General features: G+C 43.1%; 2 protein-coding genes across 9 annotated transcripts in view; one reads left to right on the forward strand and one right to left on the reverse strand.

The window, feature by feature from the left end:
* The window catches only part of LRBA (LPS responsive beige-like anchor protein), a 466,837-nt gene that overhangs the window by 270,843 nt on the left and 179,337 nt on the right, over positions 1-16,657 (forward strand). For all 8 annotated transcript variants that reach the window (XM_054824979.1, XM_054824981.1, XM_054824982.1 and 5 more), the window contains 2 exons: positions 7,486-7,632; positions 10,271-10,407. In XM_054824979.1, the coding sequence (XP_054680954.1) occupies positions 7,486-7,632; positions 10,271-10,407 (284 nt within the window). The remainder of the gene's footprint in view (positions 1-7,485; positions 7,633-10,270; positions 10,408-16,657) is intronic.
* Positions 13,868-16,225, reverse strand: MAB21L2 (mab-21 like 2). Its single transcript, XM_054824989.1, has one exon. It carries the CDS (start codon positions 15,412-15,414, stop codon positions 14,335-14,337), a length of 1,080 nt encoding a protein of 359 aa, XP_054680964.1. The 5' UTR covers positions 15,415-16,225; the 3' UTR covers positions 13,868-14,334.

Here is a 16,657-nt window from a genome sequence, read left to right on the forward strand (position 1 = left end):
TCAATACAAAGATAAAACTGGCCATTATTTCATATAAGCAATAATGGGATTTGTTAAGCCTCATCAGTACATCTTAGTTGAGCTGGCACGTTGTACGTACTTTGCATACAATGATTACAACTGTAGGCCTCCCTAAGCAGAAGAAAAGTGGATGCAATTTTGCCATTAACCCCGGGACGGACTGTCTTCCACTAAATTACCTATTTATACTTTAGTAACTCCAGAAGATGATCTTTCCTGTTCAGAAATCCACAGCAGTTATTTCAGTTAGCCTTCATATATATCTGCCTATCGTTACAGATACGCTAAAAGAAAAATAACACTCCTAAAGGTATTCAGACCTTTGCTTGTGTTTAAGTCCTCAAGTTTTTCTGCAAGAATTTGATATGGAAGAAACAGTAACAAATGCTGAAACATAAAGTATTGTTAAAGCAGCAAATGGTAATGATGATTTCTACCTGGTGATTTTAAAGGAGGAGATTGCATTTTTTATCGGTTCCCGCCCCCCCCCCCCGATTTTATTATCAGGGATCACTCAGCTATGTGCTGTTGTGTCTATCCTAGAGGAATCTATTTACGAAACTAATGCAACAATCAGTTTGAGAATTCTATAATAAACCAAAAAGATAAACAAACAAAAACCCACCCAAAGCTAGTGAACTTTGGGGTTTAGTCTAGAATGTTATGGCTTTGCGGTCTACTGAAGATACATTTATAATGCCGAAAAATCTTTCTTATCTTTAAAAATAATTTGCTTATAATTAAAGCTGAGTACCTTTCACTTTGAAGATACATGTCATGGAGTAGAATAATTTAAATAATTCAAATTTGGGTATTTTTTTTCTTTTTTAGTCTGTGAATTACATATACATACACACATATATATTATATGTGGAGGCATAAACTTTAAGCTAATTTAAAATTATTAAGACTCTTGTATGAATATAGAACAACATCACTGTTGTAAAGTTAGTTTCCGTCAGGCATCTTAACCTCTTGCACTCAGCCTTAAAGAGCCATTTCTGGAAGAAAATGTCTACAATATGTCAGCTGATATAATGCCAAATGTGACATCAGTCCTCTAAAATAAATGACCGTACAGAGAATAGTCAATAAAGTGATCTGAAAGCAACATTCATAGAGCCCTACATCTTTGACTATAGAAAGAAGAACAAGATGTAGAATTAATTAACCCACTTTTTGCTTTGGGGCTTGTTGTTCTTTATACTGTGTGTTGTTTTTACGCCATGGACTTTAAGGGCACAAGGTTTCTTTCCGTTTAATGCTCCATGGATAAACAACAACTGTGTCCCGCCCCCCTTTAATATTATGTGTACTTTAAATTAAATAGATCCTGTCACAGTTTTATGTATTCTAGTCATATTTCTGTATTTAATCTTCATATTGTTTATCAAAATACTGAAAAAAAAAAATCTCTATTTTACTGCAAAATATTTAGAGCTTCTATGTAACTAATTCTTCTGTAGGTAAATGTACACTAATACAATTGTAAGTAATGTGATATTTTCACTAATCCATGCTATAGTTCAAAGGCTATGGCTCATGCTCAGTTTGTAATTGACAGGAGTGCAATTTTTGTCAATACAAAAGACGAGTGAATAAAAGTAGTCCTATTTCATAGGTAGCTAACAGGCATAGCTGGTAGCTAACCCTGGTAATTTAAACAGAGCTAATTGTTTTCTGTCCACCTTTCTGTTCAGAATTTGACATCCTTAGCAAACTTCCATTATATTTAATTTCTTGATATTGTTTTATTCTGAATTTAATTGCATCCTGCCTTTGTTATCTGCTGCCATTCTGTCTCTTTATCTGTCCAGTGAATATTCTAGTTTATCTTAAGTCATTATTTAATGTGATTTCTGAAAATATAGATAATTACTATCTGCCTAACTGAGCGTGCGTACATATGCAACTGTCTTGTTCCACGACCTTCTACTGGCAAGGTGTGAAACAGATGACCAAAGTACAAATTCAAGTTCAACTGGAAACTATATGTAATGTATAGGAATACAAAGGTTGTTGGTTTTTCATTGTTTTGGTCTGGGGTTGTGGTGTGGTTTGGTTTTGAGTTGGTTTTGGTTTTTTGGTTTTGTTTTTTTAAGTCTCAGAAGGTACAGTTGTCAGAAATGTCAACTGGACTGGTCACTTGGTCTATTTCTTTCTGAACTGTGTTTATAAACTTTTAATAATAACCAATTTGGGGTCAGAAAATCCAATTCTTTTCAGATATTTGGAACCAGACTTTCAGGCCCTGTTTTCATAATGTAGGTATCCTTAGAATTCACAGAATATTTGCCCTTGTATTTTACGATTTCTTAACAATAATTTATCATTAATTATTCTATTGCAATTAATTTTACATGTCTCTGAAGCAAAAGCATTTTAAAATACTGAATAAAAGGTTCCCTACTGCCTATTTAAGCTTTTCTCAAAACAGAGCAAACCAAAACCTGAAATTGGACATACGGGATTTTACCAAAAGGGAGACAGGGGAAAATAATGCATAAATAATGGCAAAATACTGTTGCAGTAACCATGCTTGAAAGCATGGATTTTAGCACACTTTCCATTAGTAGATACACATTATCAACAGCTCGGTGTCTTTCAAATAAAACCAGGTGTATTCTCTGCCCCAGAGAGCTCACAGTCTAGGAAAGATCACGATTTGCAACTGTGAAAATTATTCAGAAACAATCGGAAGCCTAGATATTGTTCAGTAAAACCTAGAGAGAACAACAACAATCAGCTCTGTTGCAGCCTAGTTATGTGTCTTAGTAGCAAGAACCAATCTTCTCCAGGGATTGATTTGATTTGAAGGAGAACCTCTGGTGCAGAGGTGGCAGAATAAATACCTGAAGACTGATGTTCTCTGTTCAGACAATCAATACCAGCCCCATGACTATACTTCTGGCTACCTTCTAGTTAAAAACAAATTTTTTAATTCTGACAATTTAATTGCCATTCTCAAGTTCACATTAACTTGCTTGGGAAAAAAAGGCTTTAGGTAATTTTTCAAAGGGGGGAAAAAAAAATCCTTCCAAAATGGCTATTTATAAAAGTCAGTCTAGAAGTGTATTGCGGGGGAAGGAAAAAGAGGTGAAGGTGGTTTGGTAGAAGAAGTTTGGGATAGAAAGAGTTAACTCTTTTCTGTTCTCCTTTTTGCTGTTTTTTTAGAAATGAAACTAAAATGCATATATAGATGTGAAAGTGGAAACTCATATCATGCAAAAATGAGTACTTTAAACCCATTGGTATTTTTAGATTGGCCCCCAAATACAATATTTTGTGAGAGAATCTTTATCTGCTAAAAAATAACTTATCAAGCTTTTTAACAAGTGATTTGTTGTTTTTTAGTGACCTTTTTTGAAAACTTGGAGGGGGATTAAAACAGTCTGTATCATTTCTATCAAGGCAATAGGCGGAGTCCAGAGCATTGCGACTGTTAGAGACTAGCAGCTGATCACCTACAGTATTGCAATCGACTGGTCAGTTTTCTTTGCCTCAACTCAAGGGATGAAAAAGTCTTAAAATAATATTTTAAAAATCTGATGTGAAAGTGCTTGGTTTTTCCATTGATATCTTTTTAAACAAATAGGAAGACTAGAGGCAGGCTTCTGGGAACCCTTTTTAAAAAAACAGGTAGTAAGGCGTTGTTAATGCATCTTTTCCTGATACGTTTACCACACATTTTAAAAAAAAAAAAAAGGTAATAGTATCTTCTGCATTGTGCTTTCCAATACTTTATTTTTCAAATGGCTTTTAACAAATGTATTTTGCATGCAAGGTTAAGTTGTAGACAAACAATTTAAAATAACCTGTCATTCTATTAAGCTTGTTCAGCAACATAAGCTAAACTATTATTTTTACACCCAAGTGTTCCAGAGATTTAACTGGAAAAAATAAGACTCTCTGCAGATGCAGAGATCTGTTTGCAAAAACCTGCTTGAAGAAACTGGGTCTTTCAGAGCAGTTTGGGAAGGATTGTGTGGAATTACACTAATGAATTATAATAATGAAACTGCTGTGCTAGATAAATACTCTGCCAGTAGGCTGTTATGTCCCGTGCAATACCTAGACCATGCCTTGATCTTGAAAAGGTGTATGTGAACGTATGCTTAGATCTGCAGGATTGGAGCCAGAAGCTCCAGTCACGCCAAGAACAGGCAGGCCTGGCAGAGCGCGGTTTGGGTTCGTGGATGACAGGGCAGGGCTTGGGACCTGAAGTATGAAATCCAGTGTGATATGCGCATACATGGGAACTGAATATGTCATGTGATGTCATGCTCTGTCATATGTGTGTCTAATCAGTAAATATAGAAAGAGAACTGGACTGTGACCTACCTACACAAGTGCATTTATCTACAGAAAATAGGCGCTCCCATGTGGAATATATTAAGTTCTATACAGATACTTGTGTGAGCGTGTGTGTGTTGGTTGCAGGTGTAGCGCTTTATTCAAGTCAGTAAAGAAAAAGCAGATTCTGGTTCAGAGTGTGATGTCTTACTGCCTTCCAGTAGCTAGTATCCGCAGATGTGTAGGCAGGCTCTGCATCTTCCTGTGCCTGTGTGCGTACACATGTTTTATGCATGTCAGGAAATGTGGGTAACTAACATCATATGCAAAGAGATGACAACAATTTACAAAAATGGCTAAAATAACTTATGGCCTAAAAATCTTTTATTGAAAAAGGCAGTTATATAAGATGTATGGTTTTTAATCTGTATAATATCATTAGTCGGGGAAAGAAAGAAAATCTGAGTAAGTGACAAAGATGAGGCAGGAGGTGTGTATTTCTGTTATCCAGTCATCTTTGGCTTGGAAGTTGTCGTACTGATTTTATTTTTTCTTAGTGGTAGATGAGAAGAAAGACTGAAAGACACAGTAGTATTTTGGACAAGCTAAGTATGATCTTGGCTCTCCAATCTTAAATGAGACCAGGTAGAAGGCTAGTTTGAAATAGCATCTTCAGTATAATACAAATAGATTGTAGTAAAGGAAGCAAAAATGGCAGGTATGTACAGTGCAGATAGCGTTTTTGAGACAACAAATATAGTTTGTCTGTATTAAAAAAAAAAAATCTTTATCCCTGGGATGGTTTTGTTCTATGTTAATTTTTTTGATCTTCAAGAGAATGCTGGTATAGGCCACTGAGTAACAGTGCATGTGGTGTATATTAGTATACTGTTGGTAATTTTACTGCTGCTAACTTAAAATCCTCAAGGGGGAGTTAATTACAGGAAAACCTTTCTAAATATCAGCTGCATATTTTTCATGACAAGAAGGTTTTCAACTCACATTGAACAACTCCAGAATCTGAGTTATCATTATTTACATGAGCACATCTTAGAAGAAAGTAAAATTTGTGTTTGTACAATGCAGTTAAAGCTTTATAATAATTTATTTTTAAGGGCTTACTTACAAGTGGCAGTTATTGGTTGGGGAGAAAGGATCATGCATCAGTTGCATTTTATTTTGTATGGCAAGTTAAAATTCCCTTTCTTTGTGGTTTTTGTTTGTTTTGTTTTGGGTTTGTTTTTTGTTGTTGTTGTTTGGGTTTTTGGTAAGCGCAAGGCCTAAACCAAAACCAAGGTATTTGATGGTTTGGGTTTGGTGGGGTTTTTTGTGTTTGGGTTTCTTTTTTAGTTTTCACTTAATTGAAAAGTTTATTATTTGCAATTTATGTGCATATATTTACTTAAACAATTTAAACTTTATATATTGCCACTGGGGAATTGCTGCCTTCTGTAAATGTTTGCAGATTAACATATTTTTAAAGTAAGCCAGTGGAACTTCAAATCAAGTATGGCAGCAATTAGAGAAAGCAGTGAGCAATGTGTTGAAGTTAGTTGGTCTTGATGTGTTTGGTGAATGTTTTTCAAACACGGCTATGCCATGGGCATTCTCAATCTATTTTTTAAGAAATAGTATTTTTATTTTCAACTTGAAAAAACCAAACCCAAACAACACACACTCTCTCTGATTTTTGGCTTTTACCATAGCAAGTGGTAACTTAATGTGTCGAGTGAGGGATCGCCTTTTTTTTTTATTTTCTTTTTTCTTTTTTCTTTTTTCTTTTTTTTCTTTTTTTTTCTTTTTTTTTTCCTTTTTTTTTTTCCTTCCCCTGCTCCTTTGAGCTTGTAACTAAATGAAATAGATTGCGACGCAGCAGCGCGGAGGCGAGGTGAGGCTCATTCCCGGGTAACCCTCCGCTGACCAGCGGGGCCTCCCCTGCGGGGCGGGGGGTGGGGGCTCGCTGCTCTGGCGCGGCAGGGCCGCGATTCCCTGCCCGGTTACCGTGTCGAGCGTCAAACACGCGCTGTAGGTAAAACGGGCTTTTTGTTTACTTTTCTTCCATTCCGAAATTTCAGCTGTGAGCATAGAAATGTCCCTCGTAAGGACCAGGTACCATTTCGGTGTGCCTCTTGGAAGCAGGTGCACGCTTTTCTCTGCCTCCAACCGTGGTCGTGTGGCTGATTTTTTTTTTTTTTCCCCTCTCCTTTCCCTTCATCGCCCGGGCTGGTGGGGCGGTGTGCGTGTGTGTGTGCGCTTTTCTGCCTCACCAAATCCTCGTATCGCTCCTGGCTGACCGCGTCGCTAACGGGAGCGGCAGAGCCCCGGGGCCGCAGCTCCAGCGGTGCGGGAGGCCTCCCCTTCGCCTTCCCCCGCTCCCGGGGAGCTCAGCCCGCCCCCAGGGCATTTCCCTCCGCGCTGCCGCCGCCGCCTCCCACTGCCCCGGGGCGCGGAAGCCCCTGCCTGCCGCCCCGGGCGGTGCGGAGCCGAGCCGAGCCGTGGTCGGGCGCAGGGTACCGCCTTTGTACCGCCGTTCAGGCGAGCCCCGCCCTCGGGCCGGCCGCCGTTGGCCGCCGTTCGCCGCCGTCGGCCTGTTGCGCAGCCCCCGGCGCCGTCCCGGGGAGCGGCGGGGCGAGCGCGGCCCCTGGGAGGCTCCCGGCCCGCCGGGCACTGTCCTGCCGCCGCTGGCCCGCTGGGGCCTCCTCCGCGTCGTCTCTCTGCGGCGTGCTCGGTTTCGTCCCGGCGGTGGTCCGTGCCTGGCAGGGGAACTGTCTCTGCTGGCTGCTGCCCGGGCAAAGCGGTGCTTGAACCCTGGGTTTGAGAGTCAGGTTTAACACACCAGGCACTCGGGACCTGCTCCCGGCAGGAGAACTCAACTTCCGAGGAAAAGTTGCAGAGGAAGAGAGTCTGTTGTGTCCTTTCCCCCATCTGTCATAAACACTAGAAATAAAGTTAAACGCTGCAGAGAGCTCTGGATAATTTTGAGCAGCCTTAATAGGATTAAAACTAGATGTGTCCTAACATTAGAGGATTAAGACAGGTACTTCCCACAGCTGGTCCTAAACAGTTTTTTTCCTGAACTGTCATTAGGGGAAAAAAAAAAAAAAATACACTCCTTTGTCACTGTTGCCTCTGAAACCTGACAGACAGCAATGTGTGTGTCTCTCATTTCAGCTCCTGATGAAGATATACTTGTTAAAGGAAAGCAGTCCATCAAGAGTCAAGTATTAGGAAATCAGAACTCAGAAAGTGAGATTCTCTTGGAAGGCGATGACGATATCATGTCATTCATGGAGGAAAGAGAAGTGGAGAACTTAACGGGTAACTTCAGCTATCTTATTTTCTCCTCAGCTTTGTTATTTAAGATCTGATCTCCCCTGCCCTGCAATGAATCATGTTTTGGGAGACACAACGATAAATTGCTCCTTCCCATAATTGGGTCATTAAGGTAATTTTCTGTGCACCTCAGATGCTGAGGGTTTACTTGAGGAGACTTGTGCATTTTCCTTCTCTGGCTTTTATAATCTTGTTGCTTCTGCAGTAGATGCCTATATTGTAGGAAATCTTCCTTAGAGGAGGTAGCTCTACCTCGAAAAGGGCTTCCTTTCTTTGTTTTTGACCTGGTTCCACTCCTCAAATCATTAGACCGAGAGGACAATTAGGCAAGTTGTCTGTAATTAAAGATTTGGAGGGGTTTATTTTTTTCCTGAGTTTATAAAATCGTATGTATTGGTTATTTACTTGGGTTTGAAGGATCGGTATACTCACTGGATTTAACTCCTTTAAAACCCCATCATTCCCCCATTCAAATCCCTTCACAGACCATAGTCTTATTAGACTCCACTTCTTTTTTCTGAAGAAGTAACAGTACTTCAGATCTTTGAACTTAATTAATTTTACTCAGTGACGTGCAAGCTTTGCTGATGTTGCAATCTGAGTGGAGTGGATCCTTTTCTGTACAGTTCAAAATAAAAACCACAGTAACCTCGTCGGTTCAGGGACTGGGAGTTATAATGCGTCTCCATTGTTACTTGTGAAACGTGGGTTTACAGGGAAAATGCAGACTTCTCTGTGTTCTTTTGCTTTCTCAACTGCTATCCCACGTACATGTACTTCAGAGAAAAATGTCATGTCTTGGATAATTCTGATTCCCGGAGAAGTCAGTGGTATAATCTTACATTGATACATATCATACATATGACGATTCAGTGGCATTACTGGAAGTGATTAATTATTGGCAGTTTGCGTATCACTGAACTGCATTCCGCTCTTTTTTTTTTTTTTAAAAAAAAGCAAAGTTAAAAATGCATCATAATGAAAAAGGAAAGCCTGCATAGGAAGAGTGGAGTAAAATAATGGAGTGTAGAATAACGCAATGGCATTTTCTGTATGTGAATCTTTTTTACCCTTTCTACCACCAGCTTCCTTCTCAACAGACTTCTCCATGTTTCCTCCTCTTTTATTATTCATTCATTGGTTCGAGTAATACATTCATACTGTAATAGAGGTGAAAGGGGAGTTTAATTATATAATCTTGACAATGGCAATAGGATTAAGAAGTAATCCTCACTAATAAAGTGGTCTGGGTTAGAAATGAAGTGGAAATTGTCAGGGGTCTTCTACAGGACCTGGACTGCCCCAGCTTCTGCAGCTGTCTGCTTGCCCTGTAATTGAATGTCTGCGAGTGATTGAAAAAATGTTATTTCTCCTCTGGATTACATGCTAATGTACAGAGGGCAAAGGGAGACAGCAAAAGAACACATAGCTGCTTATTTCATCCATTTATGGGGGTGAGCTTTGGGAAATCATGGCAGTTCCGCAGCTATCTCATGCCCATCTGCAAACACAATGTATTTGTACATTGGGAATAGAGGGCAAAGCTGCTCTGATCTCAGCAGAGCATCTCTTCTTTTGTCCTAGTGGCACACATTGAGATTGATGCGAGATTAAGGACCATCACCCTCCTAACAATCGATGGAAATGACAATTCATCTGAATTTTTTTTCAGTTATTCTCACGTTGATTACCTGAACGTGTGTACCTCATTTATAGATGCTTTATTAAAACAAAATTGTCTATGTCACTTTCATATCTTCCACTGTTTTAGCAAAGTCAGATAATACTGCAGCCAAGTTAACTTCATTTCCTTACCTCTTAATCAGCTGGATGACAAACTTAACCTGTTCTCTTTCTGTATGTGTTAGTTTATGTAATAGGTTCTGCATTGTCAGATCTATGTTGAACCTATTGTTTTCAGTAGTAGTCTGATTTGTCCCTGTGATAAGCCCTGTGGAGATGTGATTATTCCAATAAAAATTCATTCAGTTGGAAACCAACCCTCCAGCTGTTTACTCCCACAGTCCCCGAGCTACACTAGCACTGTATGGAATCCTTGAACAATATTTAACGTGGAATCAAAAGCATCTTTAAAACATTTTACTCGAGGCTCTATAACATTGGGTAACCTTAACAATAGATTTCTAGCATCCATGAGGGAACGCTTTACAGTTAGACAACTCTGAGCCTCGACTGCTATGTTCATCTTTATGGAAAGCTATCAGAACTCTCCAGTACCTAAAGAACACATCTGACAGTAAGATTTCAAGCGTTCATGCGTGTGCTCTCTATATTGCATGTAACAGAAGATATGCAACTCTCGAAGTTTCTCAAAAAGAAAATGCATCTGAGTAAAAACTATATACTGCCATGCTAAAGCCAGCTCTGCCACGTATAATGTATGCATCAGTTTGTGACTGTAGCTGTTTCAGCGTTCGGCAGCACAGAGACACTGCAAATCTATTACACATGTTCTTTTCCGGGATAAAGAGAGTTTTGCTTTTTAAGGAAGAGCTATGCTCTTCGCTTTACTTATTTCAATGTTCTAGGCTTGAAAAGCAAATAACTTGCACTTGCACTCTTTTCTGTTTTGAGTATTGTTGGTGTTTTCACTCTTTGGCAGGTCCAGTTGCCCTAAGCACACCAGCTCAGCTTGTGGCACCCTCGGTAGTAGTGAAAGGCACTCTTTCCATCACTCTTTCTGAGCTCTACTTTGAGGTGGATGAAGAAGATCCCAGTTTTAAGAAAATCGACCCAAAGGTAAGAGATCATTGACCCTGAGCTCTGAGAGATGATGACAAATTACCCAAGACCTTTAATTCTTCATTCGACTTCCTTTACCTCTATTGGTCCGCAGTGTTCCTGCTTTAATAAGTTTGTGACTGACCATATATGTTACTGAACTTCATGTAGGTGACACCTCCTTTCCTTCTCCTTTTTCTCCCCCTCCCACAATTCGACCCTACTTGAATGTTAATTAGCTTGCTGCGAATAAAGCTCCAGGGAGGCATCTTAAATAAAGACATCCTGAATCACAGGCCTGTGTGAATACTGGAAAGTTCAACGAGGCTTTTAGCCCAAATGCTTTGTTTTACTTTCCTACTTTTATTTAATGCCAGTGTAACATAGCGCTAAACTTCCTGCACTTGTAAGTTTTTTGGTGCTTCTGTATCGTATTATTCTATAATACATTTTACAGGGCCTGTTATTATTTATTGTGCCTAAGCAGAAAACATAATTGCTCTCTTAAAATAGGTTTCTGAACTGACTTGCTAATTTCCACAAACTTTATTTGCTCTGAGTTACTTGATTACTAGTCTTTTGTTTAAAATTAGTAACCTTCAGTAAAATTCCTATTTCAGAGGTGTATATTGCGTGATTAACTTAATAAGGTTGCACTTGAATGTTTTCTACAGTATTACAGCAACATTTCAAAAGTATGACATGGTTGGTAAATATTCTCGCATCCCAATTTAAGCACAGTGATGGCTCTTGGTTTTTTAAATATCTGCTTAATATTAAACAAGGTAATAATTTATTTGTGAAGGGGAAAGAAAATCACTGGAAGAAGTAGTGGTTTTCTGCTTGTCTGTAGAGAATACCTTGTGCATTAAGCGCCAGTTGGGTTCTTTGTTCCTATTGAGTAAATTGCTCTTGTCTGTATTAAAAATGGCATCAGTGGGTCTGAAAGCTGGGATTATCAAATCCTATCAAGGAATAAATTTATTTTGAAAAGCAACGCTCTCAAATTCTTAGAACTAGAATTTAATGTAAGCAATTAACTAGAATTGTGATTTTTTTAATGTGATACCATAAATGAGATTTAACTTTTCTTTTGGTCCTGAAGTATTTTTGAAATATTTTTCAAATTATTTCAAGTATGAGATTAGGTCTTAAAATTTTGAAATGCTTACTCCTTCCATAGTGTTTCTTTTAAAACATTTAATGGTAAAAAGGATACAGATATAAAATGTAAAGACAGTTTGATATGTTACTGTATTGCATTTTCCATCTAAAATGTTCTGCTCTGTATTGCATTAGCATGAGAAAAGTCTTACAGATCTGCATTATTCTGCATTTTTGTTTTCCATGTTTAGCACATAGGACGTTTGAGTACAGTTACTAATTCTTATAATTCCTGTTACATGTTTTATGGGGACATTGACATGCAACAGATATTCAGCTTGCTTTCTTTTCTCCTGTTTTTGAGTATTCGGTAGTTGTTTTCCTAACTGTGAGTAGGCATTCTGGTTTGATTTGACTGTACCTTTAATTCTGTATCTGAGAGATTTCGGTTCCTATAAAAGGAGGAGTTGGTTACATGAAATATAGGCTACACCTCTTACATTCTACTTGTGATGCTACTTTAGCTGGAGGTCTTAAAATTTAAAAAAACAAAAAAGACCTTTTGTAATGTCTCTCGTAAGTAAGGGGGGGCTAAAAATAAAATCTGAATATGTTTATTTTTAAAACCAAATAAGCTTACAACGCAGCTTGCTTTCGCCTCCCTGCCCCACCCTCCGCTTAAGTTATTGTACCTTGATAGTGGTGACTACAGCTGCTGAGAAAATGCCCCTTGGATAAAAAAAAAAAAAAAAAGAAAAATCCTAATGCACTGTAGCTCAGAAGGCCTATTTAATTAATGAGGCTTCATCTGTTTGATAAATTTAAGTTCCTTGTATATTTGTCTAAACTACTGAAAAGAAAACATTGTGACAAGTTTCTGAAGAAAAACCTGCCGTAGAGATAGCATCAGCAGCGATAAGATCAGAGTTTATACTCTTACCCCGGGCTGTTTTCAGAAGGAAAGGGTAGCCCCGCGGGCTAAACCCATTTTGCCAGGTGAGCCGGGATGGGCGCTGGGGAAGGCGCACTGATGACTCCCCAAGAAACTTGTGAAACGCGCCCGGGCTGTACCGCCCGGGGTTGAGGAGGCTCAGCTCAGGGCAGGAGGAAGCAGCCCTGCTCTCCCGGGCGTGGGCTGGGGGCCGGCGGTGCCCGCCTGCCGCTGGGCAGGGTCGCCCCGGCGCCGCCGCGGCTTTGCTGGAAGTTCATTTCCCAGGCTGCTGTCGGATTTGGTAATTTCGGTTTGTGGTTGGTGTTTTGTTTTGTTTTGGGTTTTTTTTAAACTTAAAGACAAAAGCAACTCAAATTTGAATGGCTATTTCTTTCCGGATCCGTCCACAAAGAAACGGAAGTAGTCCTTTGGGGCAAGAACTTAAATTTTTACACCCCCCGAAAGGACAGGAAAACTTGCTCGAAATGCTCCGAGCCGGCTTTGAAATCTTTCGGGCGGCTTGAGCAGATAATGGTAACGTTTTCAAAGCTTAGAAATGCGTTCCGGATAAAAATCCTGCGGATATTTCTAAGTCGTCCTCAGCAAACTTCAAGCGAAATCGCTATAGCATGCAATACAAGGAATCGGGTAGAGCTTAGCTTTGGGAGAGGGGGCTCGGGCGGAGGAGGAGATCGGCGGTGTCTGCGCAGAGAACGACCGGGTGTTAATGTAGGATCGGGCGGTTTCCTTACGGGTTGCTTATCTGCTCGTCTGGCTACGCTGCGGCGCGATTTTATGCTGTACTTAAAAATCCGGGGAAAACAAATGTTTGTTTAAAAAAAATATCGACCGGTTGCTCTAAAGCGCATTAATTATTCAGGGTAGATCTATACTTACTTCGTGTCAGAGTCAAATGGATATAGCGCCTTCGCTCTGGGAAGCGAAAGCAAATAGCGATGTATTTTGAAAACAAAATACGAGCGCTTGAGATTTACCGGGTCGGGGGAAGGAAAGAAAGCTCTAAGGAAAAAAATAAAGGTGACGACTGTAGGGTTAGAAACGGCGTACTCTAATTCTGTCTAAATTCTAGCGAGCTGCTGTGCGACGCTCCATATATTCCCAAGATTTAGAGAGGAAGCTTAAAGTCATAGAAACATAGCAGACGCTGTCACATACTGAACAACAGAATCTTTAAGATTTTTTTTTTCTTAGATGGACTATTTTTATAGAAACTACAGGGAACTTTAGAAAACGTCGGCGAATATGCCAAGCTAAGGCATCGGCTAGGTGTCGCGTTTAGACTATCTTTACATCTCGTGTTTCCGTTTCTTTCAAATTTGACTTCTGAGATTCAGAAAGAATCTACTTGCCTGAATTTAAGAACCATTCAAGAAAAGTCAGCGTAAAGTTAAAGTAATATTTTTATTACTATTTGCAACAAGTCAGTTGTGGGGCACATAATCTGACCTTGGCACCGAAATACATTTAACATCAGTAAAACTTTTTTAAAGGGAGATTTGTACATATAGTTAAATAATTTTTCACTTGGTGACAACATTCAGGCAAACGAGAGAATAAGAAAAGGACTATACAGGGATTGGAAAATGTACCTTTCGGGTTTCGTTTTGAGGTTGCAAAAGTCCGATTGCTTCTCTTTTTGTGACTTTTTAAAAATTCACATTGGAGGACAGGAGGAGAGGTTCTTCCCTTCTTCCGTGCAAGGCGGTGAGAGTTTATGCCGGGAAAACCGTCTGCAAGTTTTTAAACGCCGAGCTGCAGGTGGGTGGGGGGTGGCGGGGGCCGCGTTTCTTTCGCCGCCTCTTTTCCGTCGTCGCTTGCGTTAAATAAAAAGTTTTTTAGGCGCTGTTGTTGTTTACGGAGGGCGAGTTTTGCGCGCGGGGGTGTTAACCCTATAGCTTGTCGAGGCTTTTGGGATTGGTGAGGATTTCTCTGGCTAGCCTCCAGGTCTGTTTGGCAGCGCTTTCCAGGGCCGAGTGGGGTTTGCCCTGAAAGAGGTCTAGGTTGGGCAGGAAGTAGTGGGGGCAGCGCCGGCACTGCAGGCAGGAGATGAGCTGCAGGAGGATGCCGTTGAGCCGGTCGCCCAGGCACGCCTCGTCCCAGTCGGTCTCCCGAGGGTGCTTCTCGCACTCGTACAGCAGCAGCGTCTTCATGTGGTAGTTGTTGAGGGGCTGCCCGGGCAGCTCCAAGTGCCGGTCGCGCAGCGTCTTCAGCACCGAGAGGCACTTGTTCCTGCAGCCGCCCATCAGCAGCCGGTTCTCGGCCTCGCCGAACTGCAGCACCCAGGCGTCGCTCTCGGCCGAGCTCTGCTTGCCCGTCAGCGAGTAGCACTCCTTGGAGAGCAGGTTGAAGCCCTCCGCCTTCACCTCCGCCACCCGGTTGGGGCCGGGCCAGGGGATGTGGGGCATGGGCCACTGCGCCGCGCTGCGGGGCCAGATCCCGGTGCACTTGAAGGCGGGCGTGATCTGCACCACGTACCGCTCCCGGATGCGGAGCTTCACCTCGCTGGTGTCCGCGATCATCTTCACCACGTCCCGGTAGCTGCACTTGTCCACCGCCTGGGCCACCAGCGTCTGGAAGCGGGAGCGGATCTTGCGGGCGGACAGGTAGCCCGAGGCGGTGATGAACTCCACCCAGAGGGACATGCTGCGCTTGCGGCCGTCGCTCAGCTTGAGCACGGCGCAGCCCGGCAGGGAGCCGTCGTCCACGAAGTTGAAGACGCCCATCTGGTTGAGGTAGAGCACCACCTCAAACTCGGTGGGCGAGATCACCTCTAGCCCCTCGTAGCGGGCATCGATCTCGCTCAGGGAGCTGATGAAGCGCGGCTCCTGCACCTCCACCTCCTTCAGCACGTCCGACACGACCTTGCACACCTCCCGGATGGTCTTGGCGATGGCCGCCTTGCGGGCCTGGCAGCGCTCCGTGTAGTATTTGTTGAGCTGGTAGACCAGCTTGGCCTGCGCGGCGATCATGTTGGGGCACAGGTCCGGGCTGTACACCGGGCTCTCGCAGTACGTTGAGGGATCCAATGCTTTAGCGGTGGCTGCAGCTTTGCGGAGGGCACCAGCCAAATCGCAGACCCCCACCCCCTCCGGGAAGAAGGCGGCAGCGGCGCGCCAGTGAGAGCAATTAAAAAAATCGGGGAGGACGACGAAGCACAAAGGAGCGAAGCCCAGCGCTGCCCCGGCGAGGAGGACGAGGAGTGCGAGCCGCAGGCGAGCGTGGCGGTGCGGGCTGGGCGGCGGCGGCTGTGTCGGAGCGGCGGGCAGCCCCCGCGGGCTCCCGGAGCGCAAAGTTTTGGGTGGCGGTGGGGGCAGGGAGGTCTGCGCTGCCTCTGCGCTCAGGCGCCCACCCCCCCGCGCAGCGGCAAAAATGCCGTTTCAATAGTTCATGAAAAAAAGACCACCACACCCAAACAAACTTCCCCAGGACTCGCAGAAGGTCCCCGCAGAAAAGCCGGTCGGCGGCGAGGTTTAAAACCGCACACGATACGAGAGGAGGAGAAGAATGCGAGCAATGCCCAGAGCGGAAGAGTGAACTCTCTGTCTGTCTGTCTGCCTCTCTCTCTCTCTCTTTCAGTCCGTGGCACCGCCAGAGATGTGCATGAGTTTGGCTGCCGCTCTCTCAGACTGTCAGGGGGTGTTGTTGATTTCCCTTTTCCTGCTGGAGGCGTTGTCTGAACCCGGCTCTGTGGCTGTCTCTATCTTTACGCGCAGACGTGTGCACTTGGTCTGTGATCTCTCATTCCTGTCCTGCAGCTCTATATAGATTGTTTTGAGATAGATATATAGATATATATATAGTTGCTTTTTTTTTTCTTTGCACAGACTGTGTTTTATCCTGAGCGGGAGGAGGGCGTAGCTGCTGTGCCCGGGATGGCTTCTCCTCCCCCTCCCCACCCCTGGAAGTGCGCGCCGAGGCTCTCACTTTCTGCGCCTCTCCTCCTCCGCCGCCGTGTGCCCGTCTCTCTCCGCCGGTGCCGGCGGGCCCTGTAGTTTATGAATGGGGCCGGGGCCCGGGCGGGGGGCGGAGCCCCGCCTCCTACAATCGCCGCCGAGCTGTCAGCGGCGCGGCCAATCGCGGCGGGCGGCGGGCACGGCTGGCGCGGGGGCGCGCATACGCGCCCGCGCCTCACTCCTGCCTCCTCCTTAGCGGCGGCGGGGCAGGGGCGCCCGGGCCGCTCCGTGCTGGGGTTTACCGGCGTTAAAGCCGGGC

Source organism: Grus americana, chromosome 4 (genome assembly GCF_028858705.1).
Source record: "Grus americana isolate bGruAme1 chromosome 4, bGruAme1.mat, whole genome shotgun sequence".
In the NCBI taxonomy this organism is placed as follows: domain Eukaryota; kingdom Metazoa; phylum Chordata; class Aves; order Gruiformes; family Gruidae; genus Grus; species Grus americana.